The sequence below is a fragment of the Carassius gibelio genome, chromosome B4 (genome assembly GCF_023724105.1).
Source record: "Carassius gibelio isolate Cgi1373 ecotype wild population from Czech Republic chromosome B4, carGib1.2-hapl.c, whole genome shotgun sequence".
NCBI lineage: Eukaryota > Metazoa > Chordata > Actinopteri > Cypriniformes > Cyprinidae > Carassius > Carassius gibelio.
Window position 1 is genome coordinate 26,400,788 of NC_068399.1, and position 20,428 is coordinate 26,421,215.

A 20,428-nucleotide genomic window follows, 5' to 3' on the forward strand; every position below is an offset into this window, starting at 1 on the left:
CAATTTCATTGTTAAAAAGGACAAAAAATATGTATTGAATACATTTTATTAATTACATTTAATATAACTCCACTATATTATTATTATTATTTTAATGAAAGCAATGCAAATAATTAAATATAAAATTTTGTATATATTGTAAATAAAATGCTGTATGTTATATAAAATAGACTTTATATGATTTTTTACAAAAACTGTAATAATAAATAAATACACATGCGTTTCCTGTTAAAATAATTTGTGTATATATTATTTGATATTATTTGTATTTATCATCATATAAGAAGGAGTGTTTTATCAGACATGTGTCATCATGTGGATGGTGATATGACGTGTTTAATTTTCATCAGAGAGCTGCTAGCGTGTGTCACCTTCATGTGTGTTTTCCTTCTGAAAGTCATGAGTTCAGTCCTTCTCAATCCCACAATCCCGCTGTGCTCAGCTCTGCTGTTGTTCACCAGCACACACGCTTCACTCCTAATTCACCCTCAAACAATGCTGAACATGCAGGAAGCAGCAGGACTGAGGCATGATGGGAAACGACTGACAGCGGTCAGTCAGCTTTAAATTGTGTTTTATTATTACATGCAGATATGAATTTCTTGGGGATCTTGTGTGTGACACAGACACATCTGCTCTGTTTCCCAAGATGCAGCAGTAATTCTGACACATCAGATTACTTCTCATGTGACGTCGCAGCTAACAGAGCCGTGGCTCCCCAGCATATAAAATACTTATTGTATTTTAAAAACAGATTTATTTTTATTAAACTATATTTAAATATAGTTTTAGTATTTTTAAGCATATATATATATATATAAAATAAAATGTATGCATTTAGCAGACGCTTTTATCCAAAGCGACTTACAGTGCATTCAGGCTTTAAATTTTTACCGATAATAAATAAATAAATATATAAAAATATATATATATATATATATATATATATATATATATATATATATATATATGCTTAAAATACTAAAACTATATATATTTTATATATATAATTATATTTATTTATATTATATTTATAAATATATTATTATATTTTATATATATAATTGGGGCACCAATATAACAATAGTAATACTGGCTGTAGGTACCTAAACATTGTAATACATAAAAATAAAACAAAAGTCTAATTATTTATATTTGTAATGAACACAATTTATATTTTAATTTTCATTACAACAATACACAGTAAGTTTTAAAACAGATGCAGATGCTTTAATTAAACATTTATTTTTTTGCAAATTATTTTTATTTTGTTTCAATTATTTAAATATGTAAGTGTATTTTAATGTGTTATAGTTATTAATGTTATAAATTAACTATTTAAATACTATTTAATTGTAAACGTATTTATATTAATAATAAGGTATTTTTTATGTGCATATATATTGTCTGTTTGTGTGTGTGTGTGTGTGTGTGTATTGTGGCCTCAAATTTCTGAAGTGGCTTGAACAGAGTCACGATTTCTTTGATCTCCTCCTCCTTCAAAGTGCAGAATCTCTTTGCAGGACGGTGTTTGACTGAAAGCTTTAGCTGGTGATTATAAGAGTTGTGCAGCGGCTCGACTGGAGCATTATTGTTTTATTCTCTGATGCAGGAGCTGTGTTTTATTGGGAGTGACTGTAGACGTCTGGAGCTCGCGTGTGTTTTATGGTTTCTCATAAGCTCTGTGTGTCTGCTGGTTTGTCTTGTGTATCTCTGGAGAGGTTATTTGGTGTGAGTTATCACCCGCTCTGCTCCGGTCCAGACCCGTTAACTCCGTTCTTTAGTTACACACTCCTTCTGTGCGCTCACAAATACAAATATCTGTAATTTAATACACCAATAAACTCAAAGATGTTTCAGTGTAGTTCTTCATTCTGTCATTTTATGGCTTTAAATGTATTATCCATTAATTTTTATTAAAATCCATGTTTTTTTTCCCCAGTAGCAAAGGGATTATTTAGCTTTTAATATTACGCAAAACTTTATATCATAGAATTGTCAGAAATATGGAAAAAAAAAAGATGAATTCTTAAGATTTCCAAAATATTATATTATGAATATATAATGTATGCATTTACTTCTTAGTGTGATCTGTGCATAATAATAATAATAATAATGTAACCATATTAAATATGTAATGACATTAATAAATATATAGTTTGTTTTATAGTTAATATTATTACTTTTATTATTATTAGTTTTATAGGATCCTGGTGTAGATGCTTTGATCTGTGCCTAATAATAATAATGTAACTACATTATTAAAGGAAATTCATAAATATACATTTATATTTTATATTCTAATATTTAAAAGTATTATGATTATTATGAATATTTATAAAGGTTCTGTGCTATAATAATAGTAGTAGTAATGTAACTACATTACATAACGAAATCCACTTTATCATAAATATATCTTGTAATTTTATATGTACAATTATTATTATTACTATGTAGCTATATATTAAATATGCAGCAGGACCATTCAGATCAGCAGGCAAACTCATTTTATGTCTAAACTTACAACAAGAACAAATCTCTGTACTCTGTAAAAATAAACTTAACTTAAAGGTAAAAAACAAAGTTGATCTGGCTTACTCTAGATATTGATTAATATTTCAGAAAACATAGATTCATTCAATGCAACATAGATTGTAACATTTATAACAAGTATGTAGTCATTTATCTTCTTAATTCAATATACGTTCATTTAAGAATTATTGCTGTCTAATCATTAATCGCATCCAAAATAAAAGTTTTTGTTTACATAATAAGTGTGTGTGTACTGTGTATATTTATTATGTACAATGTCAAAGATTGCCTTGTAATGATGCTGAAAATTCAACTTTGACCACAGGAATAAATTATATTTTAAAACATATTCAAATAGAAAGCATGTAGTTTAAATAGTAAAAATGTTTCACAGTATTACAGCTTTTGCTTTGTTTTGGATCAAATCAGGCTTGGTGAGCAGAAGAAAATTCTTAAAAAAAAACATATAATACTTATCTTACTGTATTATTGTACAGTAGTGTATATATATATATAAATACACACATGCACGTAAAATGTTATGGTTATTAAATATATTTATATATAATATACATTATATAAATATATGCATGTAAATATTTTATTTTTTTGAATTTATAAATAATAAATATACAAAGTATACACACACATAGTATTTAAATAAAAACTCTTATTTTGGATGCGATTAATCTTTTACAGCACAATAAATGTTTAGGTATTTGCACTAAAAAAAACAATACACCAATACAGTCAAACCAAAAATTATTCAGACACCAGATATCATTTTTATATATATTTTATTTTTACTAATGGTTGCAGGAAAAATTGTAGAGAAAAAAATCTTCAGTAAAACTGATAAAAATCTGGGACCAAAAATTATTCAGACACTTTCACCTGACCATGTTTTGCTTAAGTGTTTTTTATTTAATTGCTAATGCAACCTTTTTACACCATAGACTGAACAAAATGAAACATTGCTTGGTAATTAGTTTGACTAAATTGGTATTATCTAATTGTTTACTTAAATGCAGCTGAACTGAATTCATTACATACCTTTCTATCAAAATTATCTGACATTATCAAGATGAATTTGCTCTGACACACGGAGCTCTTGTTGTATCACCTTTTAATAAACCGTGATAACGTGAGAAAAGTTGAAGGTGTCTGAATAAATTTTGGTTTGACTGTACAGTTAGTCCATGAGAAACAGATGAGATATGTGTGAGCGCTCGTGTTTTTCTGGTTGTGGCAAGAAGGGATACAGCTCTGACCGCAAACTAACAATGAAGTGTAATTTTTCAAGTTATTAGATTGTGTTTTATTAACGTCTACACCTACCCCAACCCTAAACCTACCCCTTACAATAATTCAAAAATAGTGATTATTGTTGTACAGTGACAAATTACACTATATTGATGTGTGCTTGCCCAGTAACCACATCTGTATCCCTTCTAGCCTTAAAGGCACAGTTCACACAAAAATACAAATTCTGTCATTAACTACTCACCCTTGTGTCGTTCCAAACCCGTAAGATCTTCGTTCGTCTCGGAAACACAAATTTTCGATGAAATCCGAGAGCTCTGTGACCCGAATCCTTACACGATCAGGGACCCTTGCTGTCTATGAGCGTCAGAGAGCTCCCGGATTTCATCGAAAATTCATGTTCCCGAGACGAACGAAGATCTTGAGACCCGTTCAACACCAAGCACAATAACTATAAAGATAACAATAACAGACGATATTACACTGACTAATATTAGTATACTAATATTGTTATTTTTATATTTGAATGACATGAGGGTGATTTGAATGACATGAGGGTGATTAATTAATGACAGAATTCTCCTTTTTGGCTGAACTATCCCTTTAACCAGTTTTTTTATGGATAGATTCCCAGCGTGTCCCAGAAGTCGCAGATGTCTTCGCGCGCTCCGCTCTGCGCGTGAGAATGCAGCGTGAGGTTCATGATTAGCCAGCCGCTGTTAGCCGTGTAGCGTGGCCACGCTGGCGGACGCTGCTGTCTGCAGAACGCGCTGGACTCGGCGTGAGACCCGGGGTCACCGGTGTGAGCGAACGCTCCCCAGTAACACAGCATCCGATTGGACAGCAGCCGCTCCGCCGGAGTCATGCTGAGGTTCGCCACCGGCGCCGAGTCGAACACGAACGGCAGCTCGGCGCCGTGACACACGTGACGGTAACAGAACGTCACACCCGACCACACGCTAGGATCGCTCGCCACGTGATCGAACACGTACATCCACACCGAGCTCCCGGACGCCACGCCGGCGCGAGCCGACCTCCGCGACGGACACAGGAAGATGTAGTCAGTCACAATCTGAAAGTGAAAGAATCAGGTGAGCAAGGCTGCATTTATTACCAAAAAAATGCATTAAAAATAATAAACAATTTAAAATGGTTTTCTAAGTGGATCTATTGTGAAATGTAATTTATTTCTGTGATCAAAGCTGAATTTTCAGCACCATTACTCCAGTCTTCAGAAATGCTTCTAATATTTGCTGCTCAGGAAACATTTCAGATTATTATCAGTGTTGCAAACAGTGTTCATTGTTTTTCCAGGATTTTCTGATTAATTGAAAGTTCAGAAGAACAGCATTTATTTTAAACGCAACTCTTTATAATTTAGACAATACTTTAATGGATTATTTAATAAGGAATATTAATGTAACTACATATTTAAAATATTGAATAGATAGTACAATACTTGTATTAAATATCTATCTATTTATCTAGTTAGATATATAAAAAATATAAAAACAAAAACAATCTATAAATAAACATAAATATTAAAAATATATATTAACTAATTCTATAATAGTGTATAAATAATACTAAAAGATCACTTCAAGAACTGAATTATTTATCATTAACAATGTTAATTCACTATTTAATGGTTTATATATTAAAATAACTTTGACTGTTGATAAATATAAATATTTAAACATATATTAATATATTTTGTTGTAGTGTATAAATAATATAAAAATATCTCTGCTGGGTAAAATGCCGCACCATTTAAGGATAGAAAGTAAAAAAAAACAAAAAACATTTATTTCAAATATAAATCTTTATAATCAGGTCCAGACTTCGACTATATGAGTCAGTTTAGCAGTAAAGGGATAGATTTGAGTTGTGGTGACCTTTGACCTCTCGGGTGAAGTCTGCTGAAGTGACTCAGAATATCTGGTTAAATCATTGATTGAGATCTCAGAGCCAGATGAGTAAATCACAGCACTCAGTGCCGCCTTGTGGACAGAAGGAGAGCAGAACCATTTCAACACTTTCTTAGTTGGTATCTTTGTCTTTATTTTAGTTTTAAAAACCCCATTCTGTATTATGATAAGCTATTTTACTTCCATCGTTGATATGGTTATGTTGATATGAAGTTTATATGTTAGTATTCCCATTCATCTCTAAATACAGTGGACTCAACTCTTGTAAAGAATATTAAGGGTATTTTAGATCCTTTAGTTTTTGAGATCATTTTTTATTACAATCAAAGCTCATTTCGTTCTAATTCCTTATTACTGTAAATAACCAGAATATATAACCTGATTTTGAAACATTATTTTTGCATTATTTAAAACCATTTTTTCAAACCATTTTTTTTTGTTATTGTAATACGAGTTTTTTTTATTTTTTTTATATAAATCCATGTTATGCATGTTAAATGCATGTTGTTAAAAAATGCATTGCAGTTAAATGAGAACTGAGGAAAGAATGCAAAAAGAATACCTGTACGTAATAATATATATATATATATATATATATATATATATATATATATATATATAATAAAAAATACACAGATGAACTTCATGCTTTTAAGATCCTCCGAAAGGGAAAATGTGATGCTATAATATACTATAATATGATGAAGTATTAGCATGCACAGAAACTTTTGAATCAGTGGATTAAGATGCCAAAAAGGTGTACAAACTGTGTGGTGAACAGTGTCTTTACATGTTTGCAAATGTATAAATAATTGGCGAGAGCTGAAAGTAAAGTCCCTTCAGAGTTATTATGAGGCATAATGAAATGATGGGGAGTGATGGAGCGTGGCTGACCTGTGCCAGCATGTCCCTGCGGTCCGCATCGCTGTACAGCGGCAGGTACTTGCGCAGGATTTTGATGGCGTGTTGTTTGAAGATGGCCGTGGTGTAGATGGTGCACTCGACCGCTGACACAGGCTTCATGAAGACGCCGTACACAAAGATCACTCCTTCTTCTGAGGTGGTCCCTGGAACACACACACTAGCCAGTGAACAAGGACAGTTTGACTTTATGCTGACGGTGAGACTGGATGAAACCGTACCGAGCAGCACGGGCTTGTCCTTCTGCCAGTGTCCCTTCAGGAAGGCACTGACCGCCTGCTCTCTGATCAGCTCTCCGTCCACATACGGCCCCCAGCTCTCAAACTGCTCCAGAAAGCGGAAGGGGTTCACCACCTTCGAGCCTGAGAAACACAAGCAGCTTCAGCATCTCGGACTGATATCAGCTGTGCAGGAGGTGGAGGAGATCTGATCTGTGCAGTCATTAAAAACATGCCTAGATTCACTTAAAAAAAATAGAATAAAATAATATTTGTTTGCTTGTTCTTAAAATCTTAGCATGATTTGCATGAAGGAAATTAAGGATTTTTTTTTTTTTACATTTTAACATTATTTTAAGAATAATTAAAGCACAATTTCAAACCAAATTATTATTATTTTTAATTACATTTGCATCATAAATATTGTGAACTGGCCAAGGAATAATGTCGCAAAATGAATAGCACTATGAAGGGGTTATAAAATTAATATTAATAATAATAATAATTATTATTATAATTACTTTACTACTAATTTATTAGTTTAATTTTAGTTTAAAATATTATACAATTGTATCACTCGTAAATGATTATTATTATTATTATTAATTAAGAATTAATTATACCATTTCAAAACATTTAGATTTTTATTTATTTATATTTAATTATTTAAGATTACCATGGCTATTAAAGTTTCATGCTAATTAGTTCTTATTATAGATATTTTATTTACTTTCTTATTTGTCCAGTTATTATTTTGTGCTTTATATAATTATTATTTACTAAAATGTAATAACATATAATTAATACAATTATTGTGCCTTATATTTTATTATACATTTTCCCAATGGTAATTTTTTTTATTAAAAATATTATTGCTGTAATACAATGATTTTTAATTAATTATATGTCTATATCTATTTTTCTTTTTTGCAATACATACGTTTTTTCCCACAATTCAATTTAAAGTTAATTTTGTTTCAAATAATGAATTTTTTTTCTGTAATTTTTTTTTTTTAATGTAAAATCTAATAAAAAAATAAATATTTGCATGGATATTTCTCTGAGATGTGGAGGGGTTTGTTCTCACTGGATTTGATCTGTGCGTTCAGCACCTCCTGAGGACTCAGAGACTGAAGACACATCAGGTCCAGAACTGAGCAGTTTGCTGATTTAGCGAAGTTCTTCCCGAGCTTCAGAGACTCGTGCCTGAGGAGAAACACCAGCGCTTGAGGACACGACACTCATCTGTACAGATACACGTCTGTGTGTGTGTTTACCGTGTTTTCAGAGGAATGGAGAAGGGTAAACTCTGGAAGACGGCCTGTTTGAAGAGAGGTTTACTGCTCTGGATCATCAGATGAAGACTGACCGACTGAGCTCCAGCGCTCTCGCCGAACAGAGTCACCTGAAGTCACACACAAATTCAGCTCAGAGTCTGCTATTTAATCATCTTCATTTCAGCATATCATTTTATTTATGTATTTATTTTAGTTCCGTAAAACTCTTCAGGAGTCTTCAGCTGAATTTTGTGAAAACATCTATTTTCAACCAAAACAGGTAGAATATAAAAATGTTTTTTATGTATGGTTTGTTTGTTATTAAATTAATATTTTGCATGAGATTTAGGTTATTTTAGTACCATTCTTTTTTTATTTGTTATTATTAATTTCAATTAGTGTTCTTTTAGTATCATTGATACTATTACAGTTTTTTATGAACATTTTGGATACATTTTTATGTTCACATTTTCTTTTATTTTAGTTAAAGTTTTTGTAATTTTGTTGTGCGGTTTTGTCATTATTATTAATTGTGGAATATGTCTTTCTAGACTATATGTCTTTCTAGACTCTAGTTTTATTTATTATTTATTTACTTCATTATTTCAAGTAACTATAATAAATCTGATTAAAATAAGTCTTTTTTTTTCTTTGTGCACTGCAATTACTGAAAATTGGGGAAGGGATAAAGTCTCAATTCAAAAACTATGTAGCCATGTTATATAACACTTTTAGATGTAAAAAACATATTTTGCAATATATATTTCCACGGTAAAAAAAAAGAAAAAAAAAAGAAAACCTGCCAGGACATTATCCATTAATTTTATAGACATTTCCATTAGTCGTAAAAAAAAAAATCTGTACAAAGGGCGTGGCCATTCTATTGCTTCCGGTTTTATTTGCTTACAGCTACTTTTATGTACAAAAGTTTTGCTGCTAGACATTGCATACTGTTGTGTCCTACCATATTATTTCAATTTGTTATCTTAATTATGAACACACTGGTTTGTAGTGCAAACAGTTTTACCGTTTACTGTACGATGTAATTCTTCTTGTTTTTTCCCTATAGCGTTGAAGACCATTTTCCACATTGAAGATTAAGGTGGAACGTAAACATTTTTATTTTGGGGAGCTTAAACATGGTTTTGAAATTGATCCCTTCATAAATATGTTTAGATAATTTCTCACCCTGCTTGGGTCTCCTCCAAACACCGCAATGTTCTGCTGAACCCAGAGCAGCGCCGCCTGCTGATCCAGAATCCCATAATTCCCTGCGGCGGAAGTCTGTGGGTCTTTTCCTGACACTAGAAAGCCAAACGCGCCTGAAGAAGCACAGATTCAGCCAGAGATATGCAAAGATGGCCCATTTGACCCCTTCAAGCTCGTAGAAGCGTCTATCGTTTTGGAACGGTCAACTTGACATCATTCAAATTCCAAATATCTGAATTCCTTGTTCTTTTAAGTAGACTAGAATAGGTTTTATTATGGTGAATGGCTTCAAGGTGACCATTACAATATGACGGATGGCTTATTGAAACAGTCACTATCGAGGCATCTTCATACATATATGTATGGATTGAGCACTGTGTTTGTGGCTTTTATTATCAACAGTAATCAGAGTCTCACCCAGACGGTAGGCGACGCTCACGACCAGCGTCTGCGTGAAGTTGCTGATGTATCGGCCATCGTAGAGCTGTTTGGATGCGGAGCCTGCAATGAAATCCCCGCCGTGGATCCACACCATCACCGGCAGCGGCTTTAGCAGCGGAGCCTCCAGATTCACACTCAGAGGAACAAAGACGTTCAGGTACAGACAGTCCTCACCCACCTGACCAATACACATACATAATCTAGCATTACACATGTGACCCGTGCGAGTTGGAATATGCAGGTGGTAATCTTGAGCTGCAGCTATCGTCGGATCATCAGGATGGAATTAGAGGTAGAACTGAGTGTCATCAGCATAGCAGTAATAAAAAAAGCCATGTTTCTGAATGATAGAACCTAACAATGCCATGTAGGCAGAAAAAAGAAACGGTCCAATAACCGAGCCCTGAGGCACCCCAGTAGTTAGATGTTGCAACTTGGAAATCTCACCGCCCCAAGATACTTTAAAGGCCCTATTTGAGAGGTAAGACTCAAACAACTGTAGTGTGATTCATGAGATGCCCTTTGCAAGTAGGGTTGACAGGGGGATCTAGTGGTTAACCGTGTCAAAAGCAGTGGACAGATCCAGCAAGATAAGTATTGAAGATTCGGAATCGGCTCTTGCAAGTCTTAGGGCTGCAACAACTGAGAGCAAGGCAGTCTTGGTTGAATGTCCACTTCTGAAGCCAGATTGGTTGCTGTCGATAAGTTTGTTTTGTGTGAGAAAGGCATAAACTTTGTTGAACACAGCTCGTTCTAACTGAGACTTGTTATAGTAGTTGCTCTTTTGTTGATTTTGATTGCTTCCATCGTCATCATTTAAGTTACTTTGGATAAAAGTGTCTGCTAAACAACTAAATGTAAACCTAATTCTATTAAATCCAAAGAAATTACTAAAAATAGCAAATTAAATAAATTCAAGTTATTTATTCCTCTGTGTAGATCTTAATTTTTATGGAACCCAAATCCCTGTCTGTCATCGTGTCCCACTCACCTTCTTGGGACACTCGTCTGCAATGGGTCCAATGCAGGCCTGCATGCACGCTGCTCGGGGATAAGTTGCATCATACACCCCTCTCCATGGCGTGACAGGACGGGGCGGTTTCCAGCGGGATGCTGCCACAGGAGGATCGGCGAATGGGATCCCATAAAACACATAAGACTTGTCCAGTGTTAGGCCCTGGATGAGCCCATCTTTAGTCAGCAGCTTGGGTCCAGCAGCAGCTGTCTGTGGGTCTGTGAGCGGCTGATCTCGGATCAGTGCTGCTGAAGAGACGCTGCGCAGTAAAGCTGCTAGCTCCATCTGATCATCTGAAGCAGATCGAGTGCTGAGGAACACAGACGCCACCATAAACAGACCCAAAACATGCATATTTACTCCTGCTGCTTCACTTCTCTCTGGTCGGGATGGAAAGAAACTAGAAAGGACAATTGCTCAGTTTGAGCTGCTTCAGCACTTGTGACTCTTATTATGCTACACACTGAGACTCTGTGTGTGTGTGTTTAATGACAAGCAGAATGTCTGTGCTTAAGAAAATTAAATCACATTCATTCATTAGCTTGGTCTTGTTGAATCAGTGATTTAGGCACAAAGTATGAACTAATTTCTGATTTATGTGGCACTATAAGTTTCTATAAATAATAGCACATGGCCTTTTAGCAAATTGTCTGACTACACTAGCAACTTTTTCTTCAAAAGGCACCAATTTTTTGGCAACATTTAGCAACTGTGACTCAAGAAAGACACATTTTCCCTCTAAAAGAGGACACCAGAGGTATCTAGCACTACACATATCACATGATAGTTGCAATTTCTCAATAATAAAAGTTATGATAAAACCTTGTTTTTAGTTTTTACCTGTTGATCAGCTAAAAAATATGCAGAAAAATGGAAAAGGTATTTGCAATTCTCTGCCGGGACATTATCCGTTAAGTTGTAACCTGAAAACACAAAATGCAATGCATAATTCAGGAAAAAACCTAAGAAAAATCAAAGTATGGTATATACACTGCTTTAGACATCATTGTTCAAAATGTGTAGTTATTAAGAATATACATAAAATATAGTTGTTGATAAATGTACAAATTTTAAAAGGATATTATTTATATTTTAATATTATTTTTTTAATTTATTTACTAACAAATTTAAATAAACATTTCAAATTATATTCATAATAATATTGTTTGCTGAGATTTAAGTGATCTGATTGTGTATTCTCTATAGCACTCTCTATTCTAATTCTATTTTCTTAAAAAAAACTTGCCCCTTTTAGACTTGCACTCTATGTATTTACTAACTGCTTTGTTTTCCTTAAAAAAACTCACTAGCTTCTCTAATCTTTTTGTATTCTATTTGTTTTCTTTTTATTATACAGTTAACAAAAGTAAAAAAGGCATTAAACACTAGCTTGCTCTATTCTATGTTTTCTTTTATTTATTATACAATAAAAAAACTGAGCTAACTTAGACTTGTTATAGCACTCATTGCTCTTCTGTTGATTTTAATTGCTTGCATTGTCCTCATTTCTAAGTCGCTTCGCATAAAAGCTTCTGCTTAATGACTAAATCTAAATGCAGGGTTTTGCCTTGTGGGTTACATAATGATGATGTCGCGCAATGACATAACAACGCTATTGAGCAACTTTCCTTGAACATGATTGTATTCAGTTTTACACAGGAAGCATAGTCGAGTGTCAGTCATGAACATTTTGCAGATCCTTTACGAGTGGATCGACATCAAAGCTGTTTTTATATTTTCGTGTGTGTTTTTATTGCTGAGTGATTATATCAGAAATAAAGCACCGAGGAACTTTCCTCCTGGACCTTGGTCTTTGCCGTTCATAGGAGACCTTCATCATATCGAAAACGGTAGGATTCATCTTCAGTTATCTCAGGTAAATACATTTCCAGCTTATATCCAACGAAATAAATCTGAAAACGCAAAGTAGGCTAGCGGTTAATCACCGCAAACCGCGTTAATCGCGTGGAAAATGAGGAGTACGACACCGAAAATAAATAAATAAACATACTTTACATGAGCTCAGTCAGACAGCTATATCCACAACATAAGCGTATTACAGTTACAGCAGCAAAAGCGATAAAGGAAAACCAGTTAAACTTTGCTTTAACTCTGTTCTCAGAGCCTTAAAATGGCAATAATGAAAATAAGGGTCAGGGTATGGCTCTGGGAACATTTGCTTCCGCAGTTACATAATGCAATATTATCCTGAATAACTTAATGAAGCATAAAGAATTCAGTTTCTTTCAAAAGCTTTATTGTCTATCCCCAGTGGAGTTGAAAATAGTCTTTATCCTCAACATACAAACAATACAAATAATAAATCACAACAGCAACATACATAACTTTAAAAATGCATCTTTAAAATACTAATGGCAGATGGGATACAGGTTTTCTTATACTTGGCCTTTTCTCACCAAAGGCACTTTATACGCTACAGTCTGCCAGATGAAATAACTGAAAAGAAGAGTTTCCCACAATAACAGAGGCTTTTCTTTGTAATGCCACAGTATGGAGATCAGTGAGAGGTACATGTCTTTCACCAGTTATTTTACTCGAAACTATAGAACCATCACAGAAGATTCTAATGGGTTCAACTACAAACCATTACAAACTATTATAAAATTATTTTCAGTAGTGTTTTTTGGGTAGACATTCTATTAGGATTTATTGGTTTTAACAAGCAGCCGATTGACCAGAGACCCACAGGGTCCATTACAAACCAATAGAAGTCCAGTTATAACCAGTAAAACTATTACAAATTTTGTGATGGTGTCTATTGCAGTCTGTTTTTGCTTTTAACAGAAAGAGAGTTAGACCAGGATACAATATTAAAAGTAAGAAAAGATTCAAAAAGTGATTAATATACAACAACAGAATGTCCCTTTCAGACACCTCCAGCATTTTTTGTTTTTGTACAATTTTCACCCAAATATTGAGATATTGTTGTATGCATATCTGAACATGCAACAGCCTACATCAAAACAAAGAACAGAGTCTCTATACTTAAAAGAAAATCCCTTTTATTCTGTCTTCAAGCATTCTTTTTTTTATCAACACTTGAATGTAGGTATTTTTATTTTTTTATTTTTTTATCAAAAAGGCTATGAAGTATTGTTCATATTCACTTCCACAGTCCTTTACCACTTCCTGGATTGAAGTTTTGCTTGGTAACATTAGGCAGGCTTCATTATGCTGTTTATTGTTGATAATCGCATTATTTTTCATATGCATCTGCTTACAATCTGTGTTATGATTTTCCTGAACATATGCTTTTACTTCAGGAGCTCATGTTCTGACAACAAATCATATTTTACAGTTTGCAGAAAAATACGGCAAGATTTTCAGTCTTAGAATTTTCGGTTCAAGAATCGTTGTGTTGGATGGATATAAACTCGTGAAGGAGGTGTATTTACAACACGATGACAGCCTTGCTGGTCGACCTATGTTACCTATATTTACTGACATTGTCGGAGACAAAGGTCAGTCTAATATATGAATGCCAAATTGGTGTTTTTACCATATTTGACCATAAATTGGATCAGTAATCAATGAACTGTAAAGGGTCTGTTTTGCGATCAGGTTTAATTGCTGCCAAAGGCTTTAAATGGAAGCAACAGAGAAGATTTGCTCTCTCAACCCTTCGTAACTTCGGATTGGGAAAGAAAAGCCTGGAGCTGTCCATCAGTCTTGAATGTCGCTTTCTGAATGAGGCCGTTTCAAATGAACAAGGTGTTTACTAAGCATTGTGTACTGAAAACAATTGAATCAGCATTTGAAATCAGAAGCACAGTGTGATTAACAACTTCTGTTCCAGGTCGACCGTTTGACCCTCGCTCACTGCTGAGCAATGCTGTCTCAAACGTGATCTGCGTGCTTGTGTTTGGTCATCGATTTGAGTACAGTGACAATGGCTTTCAGTCTCTCTTGAAGAACATCAATGAAGCTGTGTATCTGCAAGGAGGCGTCTGTGCTCAGGTAAACCTTTTGACATTGAATGCTCTCTTTCACTGCTCAGCTGCTTTTTGCTAATTCTATGTTCCTGTGGCACATGAACTGGCTTATAGTTGCGTATGTTTGTTTAGTGTACAATACATCCTTCATAGATAGATGCTGCTCTGATTTAGTTAAAAAACACATAAATAACTCAAGACATATCAAATGATCTGTAAGAGAGACAAAGCAATAGCGACCATTTAATAAAAACCGTTACACACACTTGTGTTGCAAAATTATAGTCGGATCCAACATACTTGGCACAGCATTATCTTTTAGTTTAAATCTTTTTTTAAATCACGCATTGAATCATGCCTTGTTTGTAAACAAATCCGCTGTAAAATGAAGCAAGCAATCTATGATGCGTCCCTGTTTGCGTACAGGGACATAAAAAATCAATTAAAATTGAGACGTGGATACGTGGAAGGTGTCTGAGATTGTTCATTTTAAGTAAAGGATCTTAATATTTCGTCCACAACAATATTTAATGAGGTTAACTTATAACGTTACCCTCCATGTGGTTAGTCTGCATAAGATCAACAAGCTTGTTTGCTTTGTGGCCAATAAGCATTCGGTCTACGTCAGAGCGTCTGAGCGCTCATGATTCTTTCTGCAGCGTCGTGAGCAGAGCGGCAAGAGCGATTTTTGATGCTCTCGACGATGGCGGTGTGAAAGCACAGTAAGAGCATCTTCGTTGTTTTGTTTCTGCATAGAAATGCGCGGTGGACTCTCTCGTGACCTCTACATACCGTATTTTTTGGAATATAAGTCGCACCTGAGTATAAGTCGCATCAGTCCAAAAATACGTCATGATGAGGAAAAAAACATTCAGGTCTCTTAGTTCATTTCTCTTGGTTCATGTCAAATTAATTTTGATAAATAAGTCACACCTGACTATAAGTCGCAGGACCAGCCAAACTATGAAAAAAAGTGTGACTTATAGTCCGGAAAATACGGTATGTGAATTGGTGGCCAGGGCTAAACCGGCAGCGATGTATAATCGGTGGGCGGGGCTTAACTGTTAGTGATGTATAATCAGTGGGCGGGGCTAAACTGCCAGCGATGTATAATCGGTGGGAGGGGCTAAGCATACAGCGATGTAGAATCAGTGGGTGGGGCTAAACAGGCAGCAATGTAGAATTGGTGGGTGAGGCTAAAGGCCTGTTCACACCAAGAACGATAACTATAAAGATAACGATATTAGCGTCTGCTACTATAAATTCTCGAGCTCATTACAGCAGGATTGATTCTGATTGGTTGGCAATGTTTTTATCGTTCATCAGAAAAAAAATCGTTCTGAAAGTGATTCCAATGATATCGTTTCTCTGTGCCTTTATCGTTATAGTTGTGGTGTGGACTCAGCTATTCTTTAATATTGAGAAAGATTTTTAGAACTATATCTTTATCATTATCTTTATAGTAATTGTGCTTGGTGTGAACGGGCCTTAAGCATGCAGCGATGTAGAATTGGTGGGTGGGGCTAAACTGCTAGCCATGTATGATTTTCTGCAGAGGCGGTGCTTAGCCACACTATTACGTCATAGAGTAAAACATTCCACAAGCTGTCGTTTTGGCAGACTGCCTTCAATATACGCTGTTTTTAGACTAACGACTAAGTTTTGAGATAAAATAAAATTAACTATAGTGCTGCAGAAATGCGGTCCTGACAGTGCAGCCTCTTACTTGCTTTATCTTCTTCTTTCTTTAGCTGTATAACATGCTTCCACGACTCATGCGTCAGGTGCCTGGACCACATCAGAGAATTTTTACTCTGTGGCGTGAGGTGATTGACTTTATTCGAGAGAAGGTGAATGCACACAGAGTGGATTATGATCCATCAAATCCTCGAGACTACATTGACTGCTTCCTTGGAGAGATGGAAAAAGTAAGACACTTTCTTAGGGGGGCATCAGTACGTGCACTGCTCTGGTAATAGCAATCTAATTGAATTGAAATGCCTCTCAATCGTTTTGTTTAGGTTAAAGACGACACAGATGCTGGATTTGATGTGGAAAACTTGTGCTTCTGTACTCTGGATCTGTTTGGAGCGGGAACTGAGACCACCTCCACCACTCTGTACTGGGGTCTTCTCTACATGGTGAAATATTCAGAGATACAGGGTATGGGAAACTGTATTCATATCCACATAAAATGTAACATATGCTCACACTCTCTGTCTCCGACTTTGTATCTTCAGCCAAAGTTCAGGAGGAGATAGATCACGTTGTGGGAGGTTCACGGCAGCCATCTTTATCAGACAGAGATAACATGCCCTACACCAATGCTGTCATCCATGAGATACAGAGAATTGGAAATATTATCCCAATGAATGTGGCGCGGGCTACTGTGGAAGATATTCAGATAGGAAAATACTCCATTCCAAAGGTTGGTCTAATGTTGATTAATGCACTAAATGCGAATTTAAATGTAAAGGATTAGTTCATTGGTAATTTACTCTCCCATGCCATCCGAGATGTTCATGTTTTTCGGTTTTCATTCAAAAAGAAATAAAGATTTTTGAGGAAAACATTCCAGGACTTTTTTCCATGTAGTTGACCTCAATGAGGACCAATAGGTTGAAGGTTCAAATTGTGGTTTCAATGCAGCTTCAAACAGCCGAGGAATAAGGGTCTTATCTAGTGAAACGATTGGTCATTTTCTTAAAAAAAATTAAATTGATATACTTTTTCACCACAAATGTCACACACAGTTAGCTCTTTGCCTGTGTACTGCAGAATGATGCACTTGAAGCAACATGGAGTCAACAAGCAGCGCTCTGCATAGAAAAGATCAAAACACAAAGGGAAGAGATACTGATGCGTAGTATATTATATCTGTGTGATCGTTTTTTAAGCCTGTTCTTTTTTAACACTTTGAAATGTCAATCACTCTTCTCTTAAAGAGAGTTTTATCGTTTTTATTATAGTAACCAAAGACGTTTGAATGCTGAATGCACAAGAACTTCATGGTGCTTTATAATGTTTTTGTGCCTTTTGTAGTGCTTCGCAATAACATGTAATAGTATACGCACAATATCGGATTTGGATCAGGCTCGTCTAATTGATACCTGATCTGGCAGAAAACAGCAGTATCGGAGCCGATACCGATACTGAGTAACGGATCGGTGCATTCCTATTCAAAATTGTTCAACGTTGTTGGTTTACCTTTTTTGTAAAGAACATTTAACTTTATTTCCATGTGTGCTTTCTAAACACTGGATTGGTATTTCTGCCTATGTCAAAAATCTTAATTTCTTTTTCGACTAAAGAAAGACATGAACATCTTGAAAGACATGGGGGTGAATTGTTTATTCTGGAAGTGGGCTTATCCTTTAAGCAAACATATTTTTGTACTAGACATTTATGTTCAGAACCAATTAGTTTAAGAATAATAAGAGAAAAGATAATTTTTCTTTTGCAGGGCACAATAGTGACCGGCAATTTGACATCAGTGCTGTTTGATGAGTCCGAGTGGGAGACGCCTCAGTGTTTTAACCCGGGTCACTTCCTGGATGCAGAAGGCCAATTTAGGAGACGAGATGCCTTTTTACCTTTTTCTCTAGGTACAGGACAACTCTGTTTCCTTGAGAGCAATACAAAGATATAGGGGTGTGCGATATATATCGTATATGAATAAATATTGTATTTGTTGTTTAAACGATACGAGATTTGATATTATCAAGTATATCACAAAAACGTGGAAGTGGACTGAGACCCATCTTTCTTAGGACACAGTTACTCACTACGATGTTTTGTTTTGTTGTTTAAATGAATCGGTTGAATGAATGACTCAATGACTCTCTAATGCATTGATTTGCCGCCACCTACTGGTGATTTTAGGTTTGTATTTAAAGTATATTTTCCCTTTTGTTCCCCAACATCATTTCAAATATCACTATTGAATGTTTTGGTTTTACAACGTCAAACATGTATGCATCTGTAACTGCAGGTTAAATGCATTCAGTCATGTCCTTCATTTAACAGTCTGCGTAAATGCATCTACAGTAAATGCCATTTAATTTGATTGGTAACAGCCATCTAGTGTCTTACTATTTGAATTTATTGATTAAATTTAAGAATTTGACACAAAAGATAATGCATGCATTTAATTAGGTTAGAAAACTGGCCTTATAAAAGCAAAAATACCCATAAAAGGTAAAAATCTATTTAAACTTATTAGAAAAGTTCCTTTCTGTTACTCCAGCAAACTAACCACTGCATAGAATATGAAGAATATCAGAAGTTTTGGGGTGCAGCCAGCACAATAACATGCTCAGCAAATGTTTAATGTCTAATTATCATTACTGACAAAATTTCAGAAAATATCTTTTTTTAATTATATATATATATATATATTTGTAAATGTATTTTTATAAAAGGATAAATTGTTTATAGATTTCATATTAAATGTTATTAGGGCTGTAGGTATCGAATATTTTAGTAATCGAGTATTCTACCAAAAATTCCATCGATTAATTGGATAAAATGTGTTTTTGCTTAATTAAAGTGCAAAATTAATTATGCATGAGAAAATAAGACTACTGGATCTCTTAAAATGAACAACTTAGTTTCCTTTTTTAGAAAAAAAATATTTTTTATTTTTTAAATGCATAGAATGCAATGAATAATTTTATTCCATTATCGCACACCCCTAGTTGACAATTCTTTACAAGCCCGGGTAAAAGGAAACTTATTGTGATTTTCTGGTTTTCAGGAAAGAGAGTGTGTCCTGGGGAGCAACTGGCACGGATGGAGCTGTTCCTCTTCTTCTCCTCTCTTCTGCAGCGCTTCACTTTCTCTTCACCAGCGGGTGTGGAGCCCAGCTTGGATTTTAAACTGGGGGCCACTCACTCTCCCCAACCATATGAATTATGTGCAGTCCCACGCTAAAACAAGCAATGCATTATGTATTTTAGCTTATTAATTGTTTGTTTGAATGTACACTGACAATAGATTAGTTGGTTATTTGGTGATTTTAATAATACAACATTTACACATAAATCCACTGGGAAAAAAAGATAATGTGAAAATATCATTGCATTGCATCAAATTTAAGGTAAAAAAATGTCTTTAATACTTTAAGTATAATTTGAAAAAGTTGTAAAAGTGGGGTCGGAAAAACAGGAATCAAAATGTGGCCTATACTGAAGGCTCACTGTAAAAAAATCCAACTTTCGAAAAGTTTTACTAACAAATGTAAAAGTAGCCTGGGCAAATAATTTTTAGTTGGAGAAGTCAGTTTAATTTTTTGTGTGAACTGAATAAAAATACATTTGTCACTAACAAAATGTTCTCCAAACTTTTCAAATTGAGTCATCTGAACAATTTCACTTTCACATTTCACACGTTAGCTGTTATATGGATCAGAGTTACACTGATTTAGCATTTGTTGATCCACATGGTTGAAAAAATCTGACAGATCTTTTAAAACTCAACAGACTGAATTTTGTTTATTAGATGAACCAAAGTTTTTAAATTGTTAGTTGCCATAGTTGAGTTAACTTAAGTTAAGTGTGATGGCTTGCCTTATTTTTTTTTTCAAACTGTTTAATGGACTTGCAAGTAATAAAAGAATGAGTAAAACTTAAAAAGTATTGTATAATTATCTAATGTGCAGTAGTAATTCAGT

The 20,428-nt window shown here is 34.5% G+C and overlaps 2 protein-coding genes across 3 annotated transcripts; one reads left to right on the top strand and one right to left on the bottom strand.

The window, feature by feature from the left end:
• Positions 1-2,482: 2,482 nt before the first annotated feature.
• On the bottom strand, positions 2,483-11,796 carry LOC127956824 (crystal protein). Its single transcript, XM_052555044.1, has 8 exons — positions 10,781-11,796; positions 9,766-9,967; positions 9,328-9,461; positions 8,140-8,267; positions 7,950-8,068; positions 6,866-7,006; positions 6,618-6,790; positions 2,483-4,867 (listed from the first exon to the last, which is right to left on the bottom strand). The coding sequence occupies exons 1-8, from the start codon at positions 11,156-11,158 to the stop codon at positions 4,412-4,414; spliced, it is 1,731 nt and encodes a 576-aa protein (XP_052411004.1). The 5' UTR covers positions 11,159-11,796; the 3' UTR covers positions 2,483-4,411.
• A 626-nt stretch (positions 11,797-12,422) lies between these two features.
• On the top strand, positions 12,423-20,087 carry LOC127956825 (cytochrome P450 2J3). 2 transcript variants are annotated; one of them, XM_052555046.1, is made up of 9 exons: positions 12,423-12,680; positions 14,124-14,286; positions 14,387-14,536; positions 14,622-14,782; positions 16,509-16,685; positions 16,779-16,920; positions 16,998-17,185; positions 18,221-18,362; positions 19,514-20,087. In XM_052555046.1, exons 1-9 carry the CDS (start codon positions 12,486-12,488, stop codon positions 19,687-19,689), a joined length of 1,494 nt encoding a protein of 497 aa, XP_052411006.1. In that variant the 5' UTR covers positions 12,423-12,485; the 3' UTR covers positions 19,690-20,087. The 2 variants fall into 2 exon arrangements, with proteins under 2 accessions (XP_052411006.1, XP_052411007.1); XM_052555047.1 differs by having other exon boundaries at positions 12,506-12,654.
• Positions 20,088-20,428: the final 341 nt, after the last annotated feature.

What these genes read in the sequence shown, in the direction of transcription:
- LOC127956824 (XM_052555044.1), bottom strand. Translation starts at nt 11,158, where the DNA reads ATGCATGTTTTGGGTCTGTTTATGGTGGCGTCTGTGTTCCTCAGCACT. An exon ending in CAGACGAGTGTCCCAAGAAG is followed by an intron (nt 9,968 to 10,780) that starts GTGAGTGGGACA and finishes TGTATTGGTCAG; the next exon opens with GTGGGTGAGGACTGTCTGTA. An exon ending in TTGGAGGAGACCCAAGCAGG is followed by an intron (nt 8,268 to 9,327) that starts GTGAGAAATTAT and finishes GTGTGACTTCAG; the next exon opens with GTGACTCTGTTCGGCGAGAG.
- LOC127956825 (XM_052555046.1), top strand. Translation starts at nt 12,486, where the DNA reads ATGAACATTTTGCAGATCCTTTACGAGTGGATCGACATCAAAGCTGTT. An exon ending in TGACATTGTCGGAGACAAAG is followed by an intron (nt 14,287 to 14,386) that starts GTCAGTCTAATA and finishes TTTTGCGATCAG; the next exon opens with GTTTAATTGCTGCCAAAGGC. An exon ending in CTTTTTACCTTTTTCTCTAG is followed by an intron (nt 18,363 to 19,513) that starts GTACAGGACAAC and finishes TCTGGTTTTCAG; the next exon opens with GAAAGAGAGTGTGTCCTGGG.